The sequence below is a fragment of the Anolis sagrei genome, chromosome Y (genome assembly GCF_037176765.1).
Source record: "Anolis sagrei isolate rAnoSag1 chromosome Y, rAnoSag1.mat, whole genome shotgun sequence".
NCBI classification, from domain to species: domain Eukaryota; kingdom Metazoa; phylum Chordata; class Lepidosauria; order Squamata; family Dactyloidae; genus Anolis; species Anolis sagrei.
In genome coordinates, this window is record NC_090035.1 from 46,284,441 (window position 1) to 46,299,381 (window position 14,941).

At 45.4% G+C, this 14,941-nt stretch overlaps 1 protein-coding gene across 5 annotated transcripts in view; it reads left to right on the forward strand.

The window, feature by feature from the left end:
* LOC137095101 (serine/threonine-protein kinase SMG1-like) overlaps nucleotides 1-14,941 on the forward strand; it is a 181,801-nt gene that overhangs the window by 88,252 nt on the left and 78,608 nt on the right. For all 5 annotated transcript variants that reach the window (XR_010908790.1, XM_067461347.1, XM_067461346.1 and 2 more), the window contains 9 exons: nucleotides 5,745-5,880; nucleotides 10,256-10,486; nucleotides 10,594-10,771; nucleotides 10,984-11,145; nucleotides 11,748-11,965; nucleotides 12,130-12,284; nucleotides 13,195-13,417; nucleotides 13,627-13,873; nucleotides 14,440-14,669. Coding sequence is in view for 4 of the 5 variants with exons in the window: in XM_067461347.1 (XP_067317448.1) it covers nucleotides 5,745-5,880; nucleotides 10,256-10,486; nucleotides 10,594-10,771; nucleotides 10,984-11,145; nucleotides 11,748-11,965; nucleotides 12,130-12,284; nucleotides 13,195-13,417; nucleotides 13,627-13,873; nucleotides 14,440-14,669 (1,780 nt within the window). In the remaining variant the exon portion in view is untranslated. The remainder of the gene's footprint in view (nucleotides 1-5,744; nucleotides 5,881-10,255; nucleotides 10,487-10,593; nucleotides 10,772-10,983; nucleotides 11,146-11,747; nucleotides 11,966-12,129; nucleotides 12,285-13,194; nucleotides 13,418-13,626; nucleotides 13,874-14,439; nucleotides 14,670-14,941) is intronic.

The window sequence follows — 14,941 nt, forward strand, 5'->3', positions numbered from 1 at the left end:
CCTCGAACAAAGGCAACTAAGGCAGCACAAAAGAGACCTCGAGCAACCATGCCGATGACGTTGAAGACCACGAGGCCGACCAAACAGACCAAGAGGCCTTGTACGGTAACTACTGAGACCGTACCTGTGTGCCATTCCTCAACCAGCTGTGTGGCTTCGGTAAGGTCAGCCCAGTCCACAAGGTTGACAACAGCAACTCCGCCATTGTTAACTGCGGTTTGTATTGCCTTTCGTCGGGGCCAGGAGGAATCTCGTTGTGCCGCAACTTCCTCCTCTTCAGTCTCTCCTAAGCCAGGAAGTCACTCTCGAAGTTCACATCGACTCAACCCCTGGCGAAGAAGAAAAAGACGATGCCTCCCCCTTCTTCATCGTCTTCTTCCTGAAGGGCAATGACAGCCTCATTGGCCACCACGTCGGTGAGGTCTTTGCCGATCGAGTCGGCCCAGCCAGAGCCCCTCCAACAACCAACACAGGAGTAACAGATGCTGACAGAGATGCCCGTAGTGTGGCCAGAATCCCCAGTGATTCTGTGATAGAGGCATCCAACCGGCCACTTGGACTTACTGCCAGATGAGCTCTTTCCACCCACGGTGATGCCGGAAAGGGGGAGACAAACGGCCAGACTGGCACGTGCTGCTCAGTCTTCAGCCTCCAAGCAACCTCCAACCCCATCCTCTCCCTGACTTCCGCCTCCTCCTCCACCTTCACAAAACCGTTCCTCATCCTCACCCCCTCCTGAAGCAGAGGAAGAGGAGGAAAATGGAGAACTTGCTGCCTCGGTCCACTTGGCTCGGTACTGTCCCTCGGTATCGAAAGGTCCCCTACCATGATGCCTATGAGGCCGACCCTCCATCACCGACGGACAATTTCAGGGCCATCACTTACCAGATGGCCCGCATGGCAGACACTTTGGGCCTGGAGGTTAAACACAGTTCCAATGCAGTTACTGATGCAGTGTTCAAACGGGTTCATTCAGAGACACTGCCGGTCCCTCTGCTACTCTTCCTGCCATATTTCCTGGATGTTATCCAAGCTTTTTGGAAAACCCTATCCTCCTTCCCTCCTACTTCCAAGAAGATTGAGGCCTGGTACCGAACTGATGACGAGGGCCTAGAATGGCTGAAGCACCACCCCGACCCTAACTCGGTGGTAGTGAAGGCTGCACAAGCATTCGGGAGACAGCCCTCGACCCCCTCAGACTGGGAGGAAAAGTGGTTCGATGCCATGGGCTGAAAACTATTCGGGTGCCCTCTGGCTGGCCAAAATGGCCAACTATGGCACCTGTATGGGAGCGTACCAGCAGATCCTGTGGGAAAAAGCCATGCCCTTCTTCCAACGGATGTCAGAAGAAGACCGTGCCATCCTGACCACCCTGGCCCAGGAAGCAAACTCTTTGGCGCATCACCAGATGCAGATGGCCAAGCACACAGGGGACACAACTGGGAAGATGATTGCTCATTCGATCGCTGTCAGAAGACACGCCTGGCTCCGATCCTCCGGCCTCAACATCGTCAAGGCAGGTCATCGAGGGCTTGCCCTTCGACACTCTCGGTCTCTTTAATGTGCGGACTGATGACAAATTGAAGGTGAATCAGGACTTTAAGATACTGGCAGCCAAGCGCGGGATTGAGAACCAATCTCAATCCCATAGAACAAGGTGGTTCCAGTACTCGAGACGGCAGAATGGAGCTCCATACCGGCAGTTCCAGTATCGTCAGACGTTTTGCCCCCTGCAGACTACGCAGCAGCAGACCCATCAACCACAGCAGCCTCAGCAGCGTCAGTCACAACCGCAACAATGGTCGAGGTCCCGCCAAGCGTCGGAAGGAAACCATCCCAGGCACCGTGTTTCACGCTCTCCTGGACGATACTGACTCCTTATCCGGTACAGATGCTGTTCCCATGTCCCTCCTTTCAATCCCCGACCTCAAATCTTGACCTTGACACTTGCCGTTTGGCGACCGCCTTGCAAGTTTCATCGGTGCATGGTGAAGTATCACCTCCTAAGAATTGTGGAGGAAAGTTATGCATTGGAGTTCAAGGAACTCCCACCAACAAGACATCGTCAAGACCAAATCCTCCTCTCCAATCCTGTTGGAGGTCGACATCCTTCTTCTAAAAGGAGCTATTTCTCCCCTGCCAGACTGCTACAACAAGCAGGTCTTCTTCAAATATTTCACCGTCCCCAAGCCAGATGGTTCCCTCCACCCAATCCTGGACCTGAGAGACCTCAACTCCTTCAACAGGCCTCAGAAGTTCAGAATGGTGATGGTGTCGTCCATACTTCCCCTCCTCAAACACGGGGACTTCTCCTCATCCATCAACCTCTGGGACGCTTATTTCCATCTCTCAATTCAAAGGCACCACAGATGTTTTTTTGCCTTCCGAGTTGCAGGACAGGCGTACTCCTTCAACGTGCTCCCGTTTGGGCTCGTAATGGCCCCAAGGACTTTTACAAAATGTATGTCGGTGGTCGCCGCAGCTTTCAGAAAGGAAAAATTCTGAATTTTTCCATATCTGGACGATTGGCTCCTGGCAGCACACTCCCCAGCACTCCTAAGGTCGCAGATCCAAAGAACAGTCTCCCTCCTCGGAGATCTCGGCCTCCAGCTGAACAAAGAAAAGTCGCACTTGACTCCAATGACGTGCATTAAGTTCATCGGCACCATGTTGAATTAACTGACCCAGTCTGTGCTCCTTCCCGAAGCAAGGTTCAGGGCACTCTGCCTCGAGGCACTCCAAGGCATTCGATCTCTAACGGTATCGGCCAAGCAAATCCAAATCCTGCTTGACCACATGGCCTCCACGGTGATGGTGACCCCACTGGCAAGGCTTCGGTTTCGACCTCTTCAAAGGTGGTTTCTCGACCACTTCAACCCGGTCAGAGACCACGCGTCAAAACGCCTTACCGTTCTGCCAGCCGTACAAAAATTCTTGAAATTGTGGGCATTCCCTTCCATCCCGAACCCCCATCCATCACCCTCGCCACAGATGCGTCTATGTTCGCATGGGGATGCCATACAGGAGAACTCTCCGTCCAAGACCTGTGGTCTGCAGAGGAGAGGCTGTGCCACATCAACTATCTAGAACTTCTAGCAATCTTCAAACCCTCTGGGCGTTTGCCCTTCTGGTCACAGGAAAAAATGTCCAAATCCTTACGGACAACATGGTGGCCATGTACTATATAAATAAGCAAGGCGGCACGGGGTTGAAAAAGCTACTGGCCCTTTTGCTGCAACTTTGGGAGTGGTGCGTGACCAGGTCGGTCTCACTGGTGGCGATATATTTCCCAGGTTCCCAGAATATCAAGGTGGACTCTTTAAGTTGAACATGGTCATCTTCCCATGAGTGGAAGCTCAACCCACAAGAGCTTGCCATTCTCTTCGACGACTGGGGTTGGCCGGACGTCGACCTCTTGGCGTCTCCCTTGAATGCCCAGCTTCCGAGGTTCGAAGCCCGTCTCCCACCGGACATGGTACCGGGGTGCCTTGGGGATGTGTACCTACTCGACTGGTCGAGAGATCTGCTGTACATCTTCCCACCCTTCCCACTCACCCCCAGGGTGATTGAGAGGATCCAGGCGGCTCAGGCCAACTGTATCCTGATAGCACCGGCATGGCCTCGTCAGGCATGGTTCCCGGTTCTCCTTCAACTTTCCGACGATTGAGTCCGACGCCATCCCGACCTCCCATCTCTACACCTCTCAGCATGGAGGATCCAGTTCTGAGGGCACTGTGTCCGGATGTCCTCTCCTTCCTGACTGCGTCCCACAAGCCAGCCACGAAAAAATCATACGCGGCCTGCTTTGCCCGATTCCAGACCTTCCTTTTTGAAAGGGGAATAGAGGAATCCCAACCTTCCATACCGTCTGTTCTTCAGTTTTTGTTTACCCTTACCGAGCGCGGCCTTTTGCTATCGTCACTTAAGTCCCATCTTTCCGCCATTTTATGGCATGCCCAGCAGAGAGGGGGAAACCTATCTCTTCCAGAATTACTTGGTGGGATCCTTCCTGAAGGGGTTCAACAACCTTCACCCTCCAGTTCAGCCTCCAACCCCTGGCTGGAAACTTGACCTTGTCCTTGCTCACCTGGTGCTGCCTCCATTCGAGCCCCTGGCGACAGTCGACGTTCGCCTCCTTTCATGGAAGGTGCCACCTCGGCCCATAGGCCATCCAAACTGGCGGCTTTGCGGGTTGATGAACCTTATTTGATTTTCCATGCAGATAGAGCAGTTCTCCGCATGGACATTTCTTTTCTCCCAAAAATTGTTTTCCCCTTCCATGTGAACGAGGACATTGTGTTGCCTTCTTTCTTTCAATTGCCATCCACCTCGGTGGAAAAAAGACTGCACCTCTTCAATGTGCGGAGGGCCTTGTTGTTTTATAGGGACAGGACTTCCCAGTCTCGAAGGACTCAAAGACTCTTTGTGTCATACGCCCAAGACAGGCTGGGCATGGGTCGATGCATCGACCATCGAATTGTGCTACCAGCTAGCCCATTGCCAGCCTCCCTCTGTCGTTCGAGCCCGATCCACCAGGGCGATGGCCGCCTCAACTACCTTTTTGAAGGGGATTCCCTTGGACTCTATTTCCAAGGCAGCCATTTGGGCAAACCCACAGACTTTTGTTTCCCATTATAGACTGGACACCAGGCATAGGCCCGACATGGCCTTTGAGAGGGCAGTCCTGACTTCTTATTCCCCCTAGCTTCGTTACCGTGTTCCTCAGTACCGTGTTACATGTCGGATGTCAATGTCATTATATGCATACTGCTCAGTTCATGAATATGTTTTTTGATGTCATGACCTCTCCTGCATTTTTATGCGTCCTTTCAGTCATGTTTATTGCCCACTGAAGGATACCATGTCACTTCTGCTCTTGCATAAGTAATTGCCACCTTTTTCCCTCTCGGGCTCAGGAGTGTTGTTGCTTTCGAGGCTATTCATGGCCTCGAAAGCTATCGTGGTTATGCTAAGATGTTGAATGTTTTATGCAACTGTAATATGTGTGCTCTCATTTCAATGAGTGTGTTTATACGGTGACAATGGCCTTCTTTTCTGGGCCAAAGGAGGATCACGTACTCCTATGTATTTTACATACGTTCTTCCCCTTTTCCCAGGGGATACTGTGATGGCTTTTGATACTTCAATAAAATTGTTTGGTCCTTTATTAAAGGGTCAGTTTGTTCTTCCCACCTCCGGGACCTCAGCTTGCTAGTCTCCACATGTGTGCATTCACAGAGACCATGAAGGAAAATGGTAGGTTACATACCTGTGACCATCTTTCTTTGAGTGATGCTCTGAATTCACACAAACCCGCCCAGCCTCCCCTCTAACAAACCTCTGGCTTTCTTGCTGCCTTGCGATGTAGGAACTGCTGAGTGTGCGCTGGGCGCCTTTTATGCCATGCCGGGGACTTGGCGGGGTTACCGCCAAAAACTTGAAAAGTTTAAACTAGAGAAGTTTCCGTTGGGGCCTGCGCAGGCGCAGACACTCCATATGTGTGAATTCACAAAGCATCACTCGAAGAAAGATGGTCACAGGTATGTAACCTACCATTGGCGGTTCTGTAAGATATTCTTTCACATTTTGAGAAGCAGTAATTGCTTTGGCTTTTCTGCAGAAAATATGTCTTTACTTAATGTTGTCAGTCATTTGCATACCAAAACATTAGAAAATAATATTTGGCAGGGTACAGGTATGTTAGCTTACATGCTTTTTGAGGAGATAAAATATGTGATTTCTAGTCAAGGAGGTGTTCGCTTGCTGCCAAGAGAGAAAGCCGAAGTTCAAAGCCTGCTTCCAGAAAATATTACAGAAGAAGACAGAGAGAAAATCTATGGAATTCTTGGACAAGCAGTGTGTCGACCCGCTGGCATTCAGGTTGGTATCAGCAACTTCAAAAATAGCTACCAGATAGTAATAATTCAAAAAAGGAATATCCAGGGTGAAATGGATCCTTAAGAATATTTTGAGCTTTCTTAAGGCACTGGAAATTATAAAATTCTTCTAAAGAGGAGAGGAAGGGAAGATGGCAACCAATCATTCTCTGCCTTCCTATCTTCTTCTGTACAATTAGCAAATCAGACACAGGTGCAGTAGGTTGGAACATACTCTATAGCACAGCTGTAGAAAGTCACCAGCAGTTTTCCATTCAGTTGTTGGTTTCTTAAAAGCCTTACATAATACAGTCTCTGCTGGAGCCTCTTAGTATAAATGCTGCCCCAGCTCAGGTCCTCCTTAACAATATATTTTTTTTTCTCGTGTCAGAGCAGCCAGTCAGTTATATTTCATTTCTAACAGAACAAAGCAAACAAACAGAAAATACAAAATGTGTGAGTTTGGTAGTTGATTAAATGTCCTTTGACCAGTATCTGGACACTTGGAGTGCTTCTGGTGTTGCTGCAAGAAGGTCCTCCATTGTGCATGTAGCAGGGCTCAGGTTGCATTGCAGCAGGTGGTCAGTGGTTTGCTCCTCTCTGCACTCGCATGTCGAGGATTCCACTTTGTAGCCCCATTTCTGAAGGTTGGCTCTGCATTTTGTGGTGCCAGAGCGCATTCTGTTCAGCGCCTTCCAAGTCACCCAGTCCTCTGTGTGGCATGGGGGGAGTTCCTCATTTGGTATCAGCCGTTGGTTGAGGTTCTGGGTTTGAGCCTGCCACTTTTGGACTCTCACTTGCTGAGGTGTTTCAGCGAGTGTCTCTGTAGATCTTAGAAAACTATGTCTGGATTTAAGTCGTTGACGTGCTGGCTGATACCCAAATAGGGGATGAGCTGGAGATGTCTCTGCCTTGGTCCTTTCACTATTGGCTGCCACTTCCTGGCGGATGTCAGGTGGTGCAATACCGGCTAGACAGTGTAATTTCTCCAGTGGTGTAGGGCGCAGACACCCCATGATAACGCGGCATGTCTCATTAAGAGCCACATCCACTGTTTTAGTGTGGTGATATGTGTTCCACACTGGGCATGCATACTCAGCAGCAGAGTAGCACAGCGCAAGGGCAGATGTCTTCACTGTATCTGGTTGTGATCCCCAAGTTGTGCCAGTCAGCTTTCATATGATATTGTTTCTAGCACCCACTTTTTGCTTGATGTTCAGGCAATGCTTCTTGTAGGTAAGAGCACGGTCCAAAGTGACTCCCAGGTATTTGGGTGCGCTGCAATACGCCAGTGGGATTCCTTCCCAGGTGATCTTCAGAGCTCGGGATGCTTCTCTGTTCTTGAGATGAAAGGCACATGTCTGTGTTTTAGATGGGTTGGGGATCAGCTGGTTTTCCCTGTAATAGGCAGTAAGAGCACCTAGAGCTTCGGAAAGCTTCTGTTCTACCATCTCAAAGCTCCCTGCTTGAGCAGTAATGGCACGATCATCAGCACAGATGAAACTCACTGTCCCTTCTGGCAATGGCTGGTCATTTGTGTAGATGTTGAATATGGATGGAGCAAGCACGTTCCCCCGAGGCAGGCCGTTCTTCTGTTTCCGCCATCTGCTTCTCTGGCCCTGGAACTCAACAAAAAAGCTCCTGTTTTGTAGCAGGTTTCCTATGAGGCAGGTGAGGTGGTAGTCCTTTGTGATATTATACCTTTTTCTCAGGAGGAGATGGTGGTTCACAGTATCATAGGCTGCTGACAGGCCTATGAAGACAGCTCCTGTGATCTGCTGCCTTTCAAAGCCATCTTCTATGTGCTGAGTCAGGTTCAACACTTGCGATGTGCAGCTTTTGCCTTTTCTGAAGCCAGCTTGCTGTGGGATCAGACATGGGTCTATTTTTTCCGTAATTCTATGCAAAATAAGTTTCTCCTGAACTTTGTAGAGGTGGCACAACAGGGAGATTGGTCTGTAGCTTTTTGGATCATCACGGTCTTTGCCTGGCTTCAAGATGGCGATGACTCTTGGTTTCCTCCAGATTTTGGGGATCTGACAGGATGCAGTGCAGTTGTTCATCAGCTCCAGCAGCCAGCGCCTTGCTTTTGGGCCAAGGTTCTTGATTTGTTCCATCCGTAGATCATCCAGGCCAGCTACTTTGCCAGTTTTACATTTATTGAGAGCCATGTCCAATTCAGTAGATGTAAAGGGTTCATGGAGATTGTTGTTCTCAATCTCTGGTTGTCTGGCTATTGGTTTCTTTCCTACTTTGGTGGCAAAGTTGGGCTTCCCATTCTTCAGGAGTTGGTGTGCTATCTGATCTGTCTTTATGTTGGCATAGGTATTAGTTTGTGAGGGGTTGTTGCTCAACTGTCTTAGCAGCCTCCATGCCTTCTGGCTGCTCCTGTCCATGTCGACCTCTGTGATCAGTTTGATCCACTGTTCTTTCTTGGCTTCAGAGATGGAGGACACAATGCTCTGCGCTGCCTGGAGGGTTTGCTCACTAAATGGGTCTTCGTTGTGGAGCCTGTAATAGTTTTCCAACAAGGCAGCTGTTTCAGGGGTAATGCCCTGAAGGTATTTGGTTCTGCAGCCTCTTGGTATGGAGGCCCGTGAGCAGGTTTTCACGATTTCAATAAAGTGCTCGTATTCCTCAGGGATTGGCGTGGCCGATGTGATCATGTCATCTAACATGTCTGAGAATTAAGTCCAATCTGCCTTTCTGAAGTTGAATCTTCGTTTAAATCGAACTTCCTGAAGCCTTATTGTTGGGAACAGTTGGTATACTATTGGTCGGTGCTGTGTGTTTGGAATTGGTCGTCCCACTGATTTGGTGCATTGCTGTATGATGCTGTCGCTCACAAATAGGAGGTCTGGGTTATAACCTCGGTGCCATCTCCTGCTGTTGTAGGATGGTGGGAGCTTGCTATCATGGATGAGTGATAGTTTGTGCAGTTCAGACCAGGAGAGGACAGCTTCTCCATTTTTGTCCTCTTGGGCATAGCCCCATACGTGGCTATGGCTGTTTAAGTCACCAATTACAACCGCCCTTTGGTGCCTATCAAAATTCTCGGGGGAGGAGAAGCAGAACTCTTCATTTGGGGGTTTGTACACAGAGGTGATGGTGATGTTATTAAGCTCTACTGCTATAACCTCTATATTGTTTTCTTCAGTGTTGTGGGCACTGCTGACTTGGAGGCCTGGTTTGACAAAGACGGCGCTTCCATACTGCGCATGTGGTCTTTCCGCTACTAAGACCATTCCTGGGACTTTGGGTCGTTTCTGTTGTTCATTCCTGTGTGTTTCTTGGACACACAGCACATCGCATTTCTTATCTTGGCACAGTTCATAGAGCAGTTGTTCTTTACAATTTAGCACCCAGGAACTTAAAAGTGGCCACCCACTCCATCTCCAATGGTAACCAAAGGCTGGATTTCCGATTTATGCCTTCTGTAATCTACTATATTCTCCTTGGTTATATTGTAGGCATCATTAATAGGTTTTAAAAAATATTCTGGACAAAAAAAGTTTTAAAAAAGGGGGTTGAAGATGAAATAAAATCCTTGGTTTGAACAGAAGAGTGTGAGCTATGATAAAAGAAGAGACAGGAGAAAAATTGTGGACTGGAAATGAGCAATATAGAGCAGAGTTTCTCAAGCTGTGCTCCTCCAGATGTTTTTGGAGTCCAGCTCCCATAATTCCTAACAGCTGACAAACTGGCTGGGATTTCTGGGACCTAAAGTCCAAAACACCTGGAGGAGAACAGTTTGAGAAACACTGATCTAGAGAAAAGTCCGGAAGGAGGATGTGTCTTTCAGTGCAATGTTTTTTTAAAAATATTATAAAAATCTGTCACTGAATTTCACACATAAAGTCAGAAATCTGAGAAGAAACATGGTCAAAGTGATGCTGTCTTAGCAGAAATTGAAAGAGACATGTAAGGCTTAAAATTCACATGCATTTGAAATAGCCAGTCATCATAATGGATGCAGCCTTCATTGGAATGTCGTGAAGCTAATCACATGGTTATCTCTTTTGTTAAATACCTTGGGTCCTTAGTATTTGCAGGGGGGTTTTGTTCTATGGTTCCCAGAGATACAAAAATCTGCAGATTATTCAGTCCAATTATATACAGTGGTATCGTAGAATTAAGTCCCTTATATCTAGTGGCAAAATCAAGCTTTGCTTTTTTGGATTTTTTTTTTTAAAAAATACAAGTGGTGGATGGTTGAATCTGTGGATGTGGAAGTCTGGCTATATTCTTGGATCATCATTTTGAGGATCTGTTTAGTGCTTTTATAGCATATTGGCCATCAGTAAACTGATTGGAAGATAAAATTATAGTAGAAAAGAAACAATGGATCTCCCATTTCTGTATTTTTTATTTGGATTTAGGATGAAGATATAACCCTTCAAATTGCAGAGAATGAAGATAATGAGGAAGATGATATGGTTGATGTCATCTGGCATCAATTGTTGACAAGCTGCCCCTGGCTTTCAGACCTTGATGAAAATTCAACTGAGGGCCTGATCAAAGTGTGGAGAAAAGTTGTAGACAGAATCTTCAGTCTTTATAAACTCTCGTGTAGCGCCTATTTTACTTTCCTGAAGTTGAATGCTGGTCAGGTATGCTCAGCGCTGTGACCCATTTTGCAAGCAAAACCCTTTTGGTCTTTATTCTCTTTTAAAGTCTGTGAGGAAAACCTCATTGCATGGGTTCTTTCAATACGCAGGTTCCCCTGGATGAAGACGATCCCAGGCTGCATCTAAGAAACATTTCAGAACAGAGCACTGACGATGTCATTGTGATGGCAACATTGAGATTATTGAGGCTGCTTGTGAAACATGCCGGAGAGCTTAGGCAGTATTTAGAACATGGGTTAGAAACCACACCTACGGCCCCATGGCGAGGTATGAAAATGCTGATCAGTCTAGAATTATGTGCTGGTATCTGCAAGAAGGCTGAAAGACATAAAGTAGACTCCACAGGACTGTCTAAGATAACAATGATGCTACTTACTTAAACAGAGTTAACAGAAAAACGGACTGTAAAATATAAAAATGCTAGTTGAATTAGAATGTACAAACTTTAATTTGGGCCACCATTTTTTATCTTTATGAAGGTATCATTCCTCAACTCTTCTCGCGACTGAATCACCCCGAAGTATATGTCCGCCAGAGTATTTGCAACCTTCTCTGTCGGGTAGCTCAAGATTCTCCTCATCTAATATTGTACCCTGCAATTGTTGGTACTATTTCACTTAGTAGTGAATCTCAAGCTTCAGGTATGTTTGGTGGGCCCTTTTTTCAAGTATTTCATTTCCTAAGTTAGTTGGTAATTTTATTGTTTAGTATATTAACTTTCACAAGCCAACAAGTATTTTTCATCAGGTATAATTTTAGGTCCTTCTAATAAGAGTTTTTTGTGCTGGATCCAGATCTGTGCTTATTATTTTTATTTTTTTGCATCACATGTAGTTTTTATGATGAGGATAATCAAATAATGCATTTATGCACTGATATCAATTAGATATCAATTAGATATTGATATCAGTGTGTAAATGTATTATTCAATTAGCCTCATCGCAAAAACTACATGTGATAGTGAAAAAATAAACACAGATCTGAATCCATAATTTTAAAAGTTGACATGATGGAAAAAATAAAGACATATTTAAAATCAGCATAAAAATTGATTTAAACTGTGCTACTCTCATTTCTGATCATTACAAAAAGTTTGATTTTGTTATGTTTATGGTAGAAACATTTTAGTGCCCCGTGTCTAATATGTGTTTTGAATTAGGAGAAATGAATAGAATAGAAATGAATAGAAAAGCAGAATATAAATAAAGATTTTTTAAAATTATTATTATTATTATTAACCTAGGGAGCAAGTTTCCCTCTGCGATCCCTACCTTTTTGGGTAACATTCAAGGCGAAGAATTGCTGGGTAGTGAATGTGATGGAGGAAGCCCACCAACTTCTCAAGAGAGCATAAAGGATGAACCCAAAATGGGCTTGAATGAGGACCAAGCGATGATGCACGACTGCTACAGCAAAATCGTGGAGAAGTTATCCATTGCAAATCCAACCATGGTTTTACAGGTATAGTTGGGTCTGCAGTTTTATTTATGTTATTTACACTTGCAAACAAGGGATACACAATTAAGTACCTCCATGCAAAAGGAAATTACTTTTACATATTTGGGGAATATATCCTGTTATATACTGTACAGCCACTATTTCTCTTTGCATTGATGTCAATCCAGGTTCAGATGCTCGTGGCAGAGTTGCGCAGAGTAACTGTCCTTTGGGATGAACTTTGGCTGGGGGTCCTTTTGCAACAGCATATGAATGTCCTTAGGCGGATCCAGCAGCTAGAAGATGAAGTAAAGAGAGTCCAGAATAACAACACTCTACGCAAGTAAGATTTGCTTAGTGCTTTGTGCTGCAAGTGGAATGTCTTTCCTCTCAGAAACCAGAATCAGAGCTGGAGGGGGGATGTGGTTTAGCCTGATTCACTGCTAATGCAGGACATTTATTTATTTACTTTATTTCTATACCGCTTTTCTCAGCCCTCAGGCGACTCAAAGCGGTGAACAACATCAGTACAAAATATCACAAAACAAGTATAGGGCAATTAAAAACAATTATCACATAAATCATTAACATCAGTATAACATTCATTAGCGTCTCAACAGTAAAATCAGAATCCAGTCTCGTCATCCATTATTCCGTATTCCTGTGTTCAATTACACTGTTTAATCAAATGCTTGTTCGAACAGCCAGGTCTTCACTTTCCTCCGAAATGCCAGCAGTGAGGAAGCCAATCTGATATCTGCAGGCAGGGCGTTCCACAGTCGAGGGGCTACCACTGAGAAGGCCCTGTCTCTCGTCCCCGCCAAGCGCGCCTGTGATGCAGGCGGGACTGAGAGCAGGGCCTCCCCAGATGATTTTAGTGTCCTAGTCGGTTCATAGGAGGAGATGCGTTCGGAGAGGTAAGTAGGGCCAGAACCATTTAGGGCTTTATAGGCTAAAGCCTATAGACATCAGTCTAACATCCCTAATAGGAAACAAACAAGTTGCTGTTTAAAAACCTCTTAATGAATTCAACCTGCCATGTTCCAGAACATTATTTTGTCATTAACCTTTTGTTTAATATTTTAGCATTGTATACTTTAGTTGGGAGTCACTTTGAGCATTCATTGTAAATGGAGGCCTGATTCAAAAATTAAATACATTATTAGTTATTAGTACTAGTATTTTATGAAAACACTCGTACTAGTATTCTTGAAATCCTAGTAATATTTGTCCCAAACCCACTGCATTTTTAGAGAGGAAAAAATAGCTATCATGCGTGAAAAGCATACCGCCCTGATGAAACCCATAGTTTTTGCTTTGGAACATGTGAGGAGTATTACTGCTGCTCCTGCTGAAACTCCGCACGAAAAGTGGTTTCAGGACAGCTATGGCGACTCCATTGAAAATGCCCTGGAGAAACTGAAGAACCCATCCAACCCTGCAAAGCCAGGAAGCAGCTGGATCCCTTTTAAAGAGGTAGAGTGTTTCACGCTTGCCAAGCGTTGTCACTGTATATGTACTCAAAAGTCATGCCTGTTTTGTAATAAGTACTTGGAGGAACTGTATAATTTCACTATGATAAATTAAATAGTTGACTTCTTTGAAGTGACTTGCCCTTTTGTTACTAACAGTTGCAAGTATGCAGAGACTTGGACTGTATTTTAAACTTGTGTTTTGGAAAACAGGTAATGCTCAGTCTTCAGCAGAGAGCCCAGAAGCGGGCCAGTTATATATTGCGCCTTGAAGAAATCAGTCCCTGGCTGGCTGCCATGACCAACACAGAAATTGCTCTCCCCGGAGAAGTCTCTGCCAGAGACACCGTCACTATTCATAGTGTGGGGAGCACAATTACCATCCTTCCTACAAAAACAAAGCCCAAAAAGCTACTATTTCTGGGTTCAGATGGGAAAAACTACCCATACCTGTTCAAAGGTAAGAATGATTTACCTTCTCGTGGATTCTCATGGATTAAAGATACTACTGGGAGATACTACTGGGTATCTCATTTTCGAGTGTGGGATCACAATTGGGTATCTTGGATTTCTTTCTAAGTTACACAATATCCATGCATTCATAGTAGCATGGACAACTTCATTGGCTGTAACTCTGGATTTGTCCTGAAAATTCTGGGGAAGTTGGCTCTTCATATAGATTTAAGGACGATGAGAGGGCATTAAAGTGCCAAGTCAGAGACTTTGGCCTTTCCCCCTAGTCTTTAAAAAAACAAACAGAGGAAGGGCTTGGGGGCCTAATACTCTTCCCATGGGCCACAATTGCCCCTTTTAACTTTTGCCTGTTGCTTGGCATTCTTGTGGTTAGGCATGGTTTTCTCTTCCTCAGAAAAATCTGACTCTAGTAGCTCAGTTCAGAGTCATTTTCTCTTTGTTGTGAACAGTTTCCTGGCTTCTTTTTATATGTGTCCGCGTAGATCTGTGTAATCTCAAAGAGATGTTTCTGCTATTTCATACATAACTGTAAGCACCTACCTTTCTATATAGGACTGGAAGACCTGCATCTTGACGAGAGGATCATGCAGTTTTTATCAATTGTTAATACAATGTTTGCTACCATAAATCGTCAAGAGACACCTCGGTTTCATGCCAGACATTACTCTGTCACGCCGCTGGGAACGAGATCAGGCCTCATTCAGTGGGTGGATGGAGCCACACCTTTATTTGGACTTTATAAAAGGTGGCAGCAGAGAGAAGCTGTTTTACAGGCCCAAAAGGTAAAACTTTCTATAAAGCCTGACACTATCTATCTATGTATACTTTCACATGAAAGTTATATTGATATATAACCCATTAAGGTGTTATGATTTACTAAGGCAGAATCAAAAATTTGATCTGGAAGAATGTGCCCAAGACTTCAATCAATAGGATGAACTGCTTTGTGTTCCAGTGCCAATCAAATATGACACAATAACTTTATTGAAATCATATGCCAGCCTCAAAATTGAGTATTTTTTTTATCTATTGCAAATCATCTTCTAGCCAGGCT